Here is an 8,163-nt window from a genome sequence, read left to right as displayed (position 1 = left end):
TACAAGCCACCCTCAACAATAGAGGCGCGTTGTTTTTTTCCCTCTGTGCCAAGCACAAGGCTGGAGCCAATTTAGATATGCTATAAATTAAGAGGTTGCCATGGTTACCGCCCAACCATTGGCCGCATCCCGGGTGACGCTGCCCTCGGCGTCACCAAATCTGAATAAGGATGCGCGAATTACTAAGGCGGGGGACAAAGCTGGCGATGGGGACAGCATGAGAGTGGCGGCGCGGCGGCGGCGGAGCACAGCGAGGCACCGGGGCTGCCGGCTGCAGGGGGGGGTTCATGCGCCCCTCCCGCCGCGCCCGCTGCCGCAGAGCCCGCCAGCAGCGCGGCCGCCGCTCTTCGGCTCCCGCGCCGCTCCGCACGCACCGGAGGGCGGCGATTTCCGGGGCTGCTCAGTATTATTGTTGTTATTATTTCTCGGGGGTGGTTTGGATTATTCTTGGGGGGGGCATCGTTTTTTCCCTGCCGTCGTCGAGGCTCCGGAGAGAAGAGGGGGAAGAACTTGACAGCCGCCCCGCTGCCCTCCCCTGAATTTTTTGTTGTTCCTTCTTCTATATTTTGTTAGTTTTTATTTTATTTCGTTCGGGTTTTATTTTCTTCGGAGTTTTTTATTTTGTATTTTATTTTTATTCTCCTTTATTTTATTCCGTTTTAATTTATTTGATTTCTTTTCATTTAATTTCATTTGATTTGAATTTTTTTCCGGTCTTTTTTTTTCCTATTTTATTTTATTTTTCCATTATTTCCCCCCGCTTTTTTGTTTGTTTGTTTGTTTGTTTGGGGGGATTTTTTTGTTTGGTTTTTTGGGGTTTTTTTTCCTTTTTTTGCCGCCGCCGTGTGCCGGCGCGGGGCTGGCTTCTCCTTTTGAGCGTCTCCATCCCCCGGCGGAGGTTATGATGGTGCATTGTGCGGGCTGCGAGAGGCCGATTTTGGACCGCTTCCTACTGAACGTCTTGGACAGGGCATGGCACATCAAATGCGTCCAGTGCTGCGAGTGCAAGTGCAACCTCACCGAGAAATGCTTCTCCAGGGAAGGGAAACTCTACTGCAAAAATGACTTTTTCAGGTGAGTCCTCACCCCCACCCCAGCGGGGAGCGGAGGGAGAGGAGCTCCTCATCGCACCCGGCCTCCCTGGGGTGTCCCCCCGAGTTCTGGGGAGCTCAGGGGGGTCCCCTCCGGTCCCTCCCTGCTCCGTGGGGAGCAGCGCCCGGCCCGGGGGAGCCCCGGGGGGACCCGGCGGCCGCTGCTGCAGCCCGAGGTGGGGGCGGCGAGGCTGCGCCCCCCTCCGCATCTCCCCACGACCTTGCCCCGCTGCCACCGCCCGTCCCGTGGCGTGGGGCCCCGGTGACACCGGGCACCGGCCTGGCACCCCCAGCTCCCCCCGGCACCGCAGGCCCCGCTGGAAACGGTGCCCAAACCGCCCCCCCCCCCGGGGCCCCGCACCTTAAACGCCCCTAATGAGCGCGATAAGGGCCGGGAGGGAATTAGGGGCCGGCGTGGCAAAGGGGGGGCCGTGACTTATGGCTCCTAATGCTGGCACTACATCAACGTCACGGCCAGCAGCGACCCGGGCACCGCTGGTGCCGCGGCCCGAGGGGGAAAAGGGGGACCCTGCGTGGGAGCCCCGGGGCCTGGCAGCCGCCGGGGACCTCGGGGACAGCCCCTGCTCCCTGTTCTGCGAGCAGATTTTTTGTTTCCGTGAGGGGTTTTTTTGTTTGTTTTGGGGGTTGGTTTTAATTTTTGTTTGGTTGGTTTTTTCATTTTCCTTGTATCATTTTCTTTTTTATTTGTTCCGTTGGTTTGGGGGGCTTTGTTGGATTTTTTTGTTTTTATTTTTGTCGTTTTATTTTGCTGTGGGTTTTATGATTTTTTCTTCTTTTTTTTTATTTTTCTTTGGTGGGGATTTGGATTTTGTTTTGTGGGGTTTGTGGCATGTTTTCGTTGTTTGGTTTTGTCTCTTTTCCCCCCCCCCCTTTTTTTTTTCTTGGGAGATTGTTCCCAGCCGATTCATATTTCCTAGATTTTTTTTTTTTTTTAATTTTAAAAAATCTTCTGGGGAAAAAAAAAAAACACCTAAACCCAGACCCGTTCTGGGAAGGAAAGGAAAACCGGAGATTTACAAAGCACTCTTCCCGACCTGAAAAAATTCCCCCTCGGGAGAGCGGGACGGGCTGGGGAGCGGATGGGGGATTTGGGACCATGGGACGCTTTGGGGAGTGCAGCTCCCTCCTCCGCCGCCCGTTGTTCCGATCCCCGCAGCCGCCGCTCCTTCTCCCGTCTCTCCGGCCGTGATCAGCCCCATTTTCGGGGATTTTCAGGCCCGAACCCCGCGTTCCCGTCCCAGGAGGCTCCAGTTGAAGCGAAATCCTGAATCCTGCCCCGCGGGGTGCGGGGGGAGCCGCGGCCGCTCTCCCCTCCCGCGCGTCCCTTCGGGGGCCAAACCCGGGCGAGGATCCCCGCGCGTGTCCCCCGCGCCTGGGGACGCCCCAAACCCGCGCTGTGCCCGCAGCGCAGCCCCAGGGCCGGCGGGGATGAAGGCTCTCCTCATCCTCGCCCCACAGGTGCGGTTCGCCTGTTCCCCCAAATCTTCCATGGGGACGATGGAAGAAAGTCCCCCGGTGCTGGAGAAGCGGGGCTCCCGCGGGGGGTTTGAGGAGGGGGGGTCGGTACAGAGCGCACACAGCCCCCGCCGCAGCCCGTCCTGGCCGGGGCTCCAGCTCTTGCTTTTCTCCCCTTCCCAGGAGGTTTGGTACCAAATGCGCCGGCTGCTCCCAAGGGATCTCTCCCAGCGACCTCGTCCGGAAAGCCCGGAATAAAGTGTTTCACCTGAACTGTTTCACCTGCATGGTCTGCAACAAGCAGCTCTCCACGGGCGAGGAACTCTATATCATCGACGAAAACAAATTTGTTTGCAAAGAGGATTATTTGAACTCTCCCAGTTTGAAGGAAGGCAGCCTCAACTCAGGTACGAGCGGCTCAGCCCGCCCACCGCTCCGTTGCCGCCGCCGGTTCCTCCGGGCCGGGCAGGAGGTTGGGATGTGTGGGGTGAGGGGTCGGCCCGACCCCCGGTAATCCCGGCACCGGCCCCGGCCCCGGCAGGAGGGGCAGCGCTGAGAGCACCGGGCACAAGGCCCGAGCTGCCGGTACCCCCCGGTGGAGGCGCCTCCCGGCCGGGCAGGAGTTTCGGATTTGTGGGATGAGGGGCTGCACCCCGCAGCCCATCGCGGGAGGGAGCGATGCGGGGTGAAAGGCTTGGAAGCGGGTGGAAGCCTCGGTGACACTCCCCACGGGACGCGGACGCGCGTGGGGTGAGCTCCCCGCTCCAGCAGCGGCTCCTGCTGATCCAGCGGGGCTGCGGGGCGGGGGGAGCCGCGATCCCCCCGAGGGCTGCCCCGGGAGCCCCTCACTCCCCAGAGCCCCCCTGCGAGTGTGGCCGCTCCCCCCGCGCCGCGGGCCTGATCCTTCGCCTCCTTTCACCCAGAGGCAAAGCTCCCATTTGACTTCCTTGGAAGCTGTCTCTGCGTCAGGAGAGCAGGGCCAGGCCCCCTCCTGCTGTCCCAGCCATGCCGGGCGCCCCTGCTCACCCCCTTCCGCGGGCTCTCTCTCCGTCCAGCACCCGGGGCCGGATCCTGCCACGCCAGTCAGTGGGGCCGCTGCTGTGAGCGAGGCGAGTAGAGCTTGGCCTTGGGGGGGTGCTGGCTGCAGGGTCCCCGGGGGGAACACCGTGCCTGGGGGCGGGGGGGTGAGCCACGCTCGAGGCAGCGACCGGGGGGCTCCCCAAACCCCGGCAGGGACCGGCTGCGTTTTTCCCGGCTCGGGAATAGCGGGGCAGCGCGGGCACGGGGGTCACCCCTGCCCAGCTCCCCCACAGGGCTGGAGCGGTGCCCGGAGCCGCGCGTGGTGTTGGGGGGCGATGCTTTAGGGGAACCGCGGGGGCAGAGGCCGTCTGCACCCCTTGCTGCTCTCCAGCACCCCCCAACCCCTCTCCGGGAAAGCAGGCGGGCCGGGGGGGACAGAGGAGAGGGGGGTCAATGTCTCCCCGAAGTCATCCACCCCCCCCTTTCCTCTCTGGGTCTCCTTTACAGTGTCCTCATGTACAGACAGGAGTTTGTCCCCGGATCTCCAGGACCCCATGCAGGACGACACCAAGGAAACGGACAACTCCACCTCCTCGGACAAGGAGACCACCAACAACGAGAACGAGGAGCAGAACTCGGGCACCAAGCGGAGGGGGCCCCGCACCACCATTAAAGCCAAGCAGCTGGAGACCCTCAAAGCCGCCTTCGCCGCCACCCCCAAGCCCACCCGCCACATCCGGGAGCAGCTGGCCCAGGAGACCGGCCTCAACATGAGAGTGATCCAGGTGGGACAGACAGACCGCCGGGGGGGCACAGGGGGTCCCGGGGGGAGCACAGGGGGTCCCGGGGGGAGCCGGACGGTTCCAGAGTGAGAACGGGCCAACCCCATTGTGAAAGTGGGAACGGGCCAACCCCATTTGTCCCTTCCAGCGCCGCCTCAGGCTCAGCCCTGCAGCCCCCTCAGTCTCTCGTGGGTGAGCGGGGATACCCCAGCCGTGGGAAGGGATGAAACACGAGGTGTTTCATTCCCAAAACGCGAGGTTTTGCGCGGGGCCGAGCAGGATCCCCGGCGTGCCGGGAGATGGATGCTCCAGCCTCGCATCCATCGCGCTCTGCAGGCAGCCGGCATTTCCTCACCGCGCTGCCCCCGTGAAGAAAATCCCTGCGGAAATGTAGGGATTAATGGGCTTTAATAGAGGCATTAATAGGGGAGGACTCTCCGGCTTTGCCGGTAGCGGAGCTGCGATTCCCGGCTCCTGGCAGAGGGGAGCACGAGTCCCGCAGGAGAGCGCTGTGCTCGTCCCCCTGCGCTGCCCCATCCCCGGGGGAGTCAGACAATAATCCGGGCTCCCCACCAGGCTGCTGAGGCGTGCGGTTCCGCAGAAGCGATGCCCGCGGAGAGGCGGCCACATCTCCCCTTTCCCTTTTATTCCCATTCTCACCGCCGGCTGTTCTGAATCCCCGCCTGCTGCCGCAGGTGCTCCCCGCTTTCTGCCTGCTCCTGCCACGATCCAGATCCCCTTTTTTCCTTCCCACGTTTCCTCCCTTTTTTCCCCTATCCGTAGGGGAAATTTCCCCCGCCTGCATTTTCCAGCTGCAGGGGCAGAGAGGTTGAGGGTGTGCAGCCGGGGGAAGGAGGAGCAGGATTTTAAATAACCTGGTTATTTGTGGGGTGCGGTGTCCCCATGTACTTTTTGAGGCAGCAGCAGCAGGAATGGGGATCGGTGTTGGTAAAAAACAAAAAACCCAAAAAACTAAAAACCCCAGACACTGGAAAACCTGGGGACACCGTGTGGGTGCAAGATTTCCCCGCACAGACTTTGGGACGGGATGTGGCTGACCCAGAGGGGTCCCTGCTCGCCCACCCGCGGCGGGCACTGACACCAGGCCGGCCACAGGTGTGGTTCCAGAACCGTCGGTCGAAGGAGCGGCGGATGAAGCAGCTGAGCGCGCTGGGCGCCCGCCGGCACGCGTTCTTCCGCAGCCCCCGCAGGATGCGGCCCCTCGGCGGCCGCCTCGACGAGTCCGAGATGCTCGGCTCCACGCCCTACACCTACTACGGAGGTGAGGGACGCTCCCTGCCCTGTCCTTTGTTCCTCCCATCCCGTTCCCGGCGGGTGTCCCCCTTTCACACGCGTGCCCGCGGCACACGCACAGCCGGCTCCACGCACCCCCACGCCCCCCCGGCATTGCGGGGCCCCTCTCCCGCGAACAAAGCCCCAGCTGCGGGGCTTTTGTCCCCCTTTCAGGCCGCATTTGTTGCAATTACCTCGCGGGCCCGCAGCATATGGAGGGTCAGTGCGGGCCGGCCGCCCCCGCTGCCCCGGCGGGGCGGGATGGGCGCAGCGGGGCGGCCCCGCAGAGCCGCCCCAAAAGCTGCGCTTTCAAAGCCTCCCATCTGACCAGCGGCTTTCCAGGCGCCCCTTGTTGCCCTGCAGTTAGTTTCTAGACGCTTTCCAAGCTGCTTAAACACATCTATGAATGCCGCATTATATATATATTTTAATGTATTTTTTCCTATTATATATATATTTTAATGTATTTTTCCTATTATATGTAATTTCCCCAATGTACATATATATTTTCCCATTATATACATTTTCCCGTTTCATATTAATTTTTCCCATTCTTTTTATATCTGTATTTTTCCCATTCCCTTTTTATATACATGTATATAAATAAATGCACGGGTTTGGGGGTTTTTTTTCCCCATTCATTAAGCACTAAACTGAGCCCATTTTCCCAGCCCAGATTCGCTGCCCTCCCTCACTCCAGGCTGGGCAAAGAGAGGATAATGGGCAGTTCATTCCCCTAAGGTTGGATTTAAATCCCACCCGCCCTTGGGGTCCCTGTTTGGGAGCCAGCAGAGCGTTTCGGAGGGGGCAGCGCGGGGCTGGTTGGGGGCGCAGCGGGATTTCGGGAGACCAAATCCATCCATTTTCCCTCCTCCCCACAGATTACCAAGGTGACTACTACGGGCCGGGAGGCAACTATGACTTTTTCCCCCACGGGCCGCCCTCCCAAGCCCAGTCCCCGGCCGACTCCAGCTACCTTCAGAACTCAGGACCCGGCTCCACACCCCTGGGACCCTTGGAGCCCCCCCTAAGCGGACACCACTCCTCAGAAAACCAAAGGTACACGGATATGATCTCGCACCCCGACACCCCCAGCCCCGAGCCGGGCATGACGGGCTCGCTGCACCCCATTCCGGGCGAGGTCTTCAGCGGGGGGCCCAGCCCGCCCTTCTCCATGTCCAGCAATAGCGGCTACAGCGGGGCTCTGTCGCACCCCAACCCGGAGCTCAGCGAGGCGGCGGTGTGGTAGGCCCGGCCCGGGCACGCGTGTGCGTGTGTGCAGGGGGAAACCCCCCCTGGTCCCCCCAGCCCACGCGTGTCCCCCTCCTCGCCCCGCAGCAGGGGCCGCTAACCCCCGCAGATGCCCGAACGCATCCGCCCGTCCTCCCCATCCCCGCACCCCCGGGAGCTTGGGGCCACCCCGCTACCTCCCCCCTCCCGGCCCCTGCCCCCCGACGCTTTTTGGGGGGCGGTGAAGGGTGCCCAGCCCTGCAGACCCCGCCGGAGTCGGGCCCAGCGCCCCTCGGACCAAAGCTGAACTCGCCTGGACACGGGTCCCGCACCGGGGGAGGGGCTGCGGCAGGGCTGCCCCCTGCTAATTAGCGTCCTTTTTAATTATCCCCTACCACAGGAAGGGGGGGGGGGATGGGGAATAGCAGGAATAACCCCCCCGCGGCCCCTCCCTGGCCTCGTTTTTATTGTTCCCGTTTCACCCCCGAGGGGAAGGTGGGTTTGGAGCCGGATTGTGGCGGTGGGGAGGAGGGGGCTGAGCGGGGCCAGGCCCCAGTGACTGGCTGAGATTGGGCTCCCACGTGGTGGAACAGACGCCAGAAAGAGGCAGAAACAGGAAAAAAAAAACCACCACCACAACAACAAAATAAAACCCCAAACAAACAATAAACCCCCGAACTAAACCAACCCAACGACAGCAGCAGAAATTTCACCCGAGCCTCGACGCCGAGTCCCACCCCAACGATTCCCAGAGGCTCCGCCAATTTAAGGATGTATTATAGTTTTTGCTTCTAGTTTCTTTATTTTGTATAAAGGAGAAACAAATAAAGTATGTTTTTGTGTTTACTGATTATTTATTGTAATTTAGTCATCGGAGGCTCCGAATTTTTTCTATTTTGAAAGCAGGGAGGGGATGGCACCGGGGAGGGGGGGTGAGAGCATAGAGAGAGGGGGGAAATAAAAGGAAGGAGAATGGAAAAGGAAAGAAAAAAAAAAGTTGTTTTCTGAAAGCGTCGTGGGTTTCCAGTCCCCGCTGCCTCTTGCGGAGGCTGTTAGTGTGAATGGCTCTTGTTGTTCAATGTGAATAAAAAACCTTTTAGTTACCTACTGTTCGGTCACCTGGTCCCTTTCATTTTACTTTATTTGAATTTGTTTTAACACAAGCCCGTGAGGAACGCTGGCCGGGCTCCCCCACCGTCCCCAGCCCAGCTCCCACCGCTGCCCCGGGTGAGCGATGTGCACCTGCACAAGGTGATGCTGCTGCATCCCCC

General features: G+C 60.6%; 1 protein-coding gene across 3 annotated transcripts; it reads left to right on the top strand.

The window, feature by feature from the left end:
• The first annotated feature begins 734 nt into the window (after positions 1-734).
• LHX5 (LIM homeobox 5) lies at positions 735-7,999 on the top strand. 3 transcript variants are annotated; one of them, XM_030959263.1, is made up of 6 exons: positions 735-1,074; positions 2,751-2,974; positions 3,623-3,676; positions 4,095-4,372; positions 5,486-5,651; positions 6,544-7,999. In XM_030959263.1, the coding sequence occupies exons 1-6, from the start codon at positions 902-904 to the stop codon at positions 6,909-6,911; spliced, it is 1,263 nt and encodes a 420-aa protein (XP_030815123.1). In that variant the 5' UTR covers positions 735-901; the 3' UTR covers positions 6,912-7,999. The 3 variants fall into 3 exon arrangements, with proteins under 3 accessions (XP_030815123.1, XP_030815122.1, XP_030815124.1); XM_030959262.1 differs by having other exon boundaries at positions 3,491-3,676; XM_030959264.1 differs by lacking the exon at positions 3,623-3,676.
• The last annotated feature ends 164 nt before the right edge of the window (positions 8,000-8,163 follow it).

This window comes from Camarhynchus parvulus, chromosome 15 (assembly GCF_901933205.1).
Source record: "Camarhynchus parvulus chromosome 15, STF_HiC, whole genome shotgun sequence".
In the NCBI taxonomy this organism is placed as follows: domain Eukaryota; kingdom Metazoa; phylum Chordata; class Aves; order Passeriformes; family Thraupidae; genus Camarhynchus; species Camarhynchus parvulus.
This window is presented reverse-complemented; position numbering and strand designations above follow the sequence as displayed.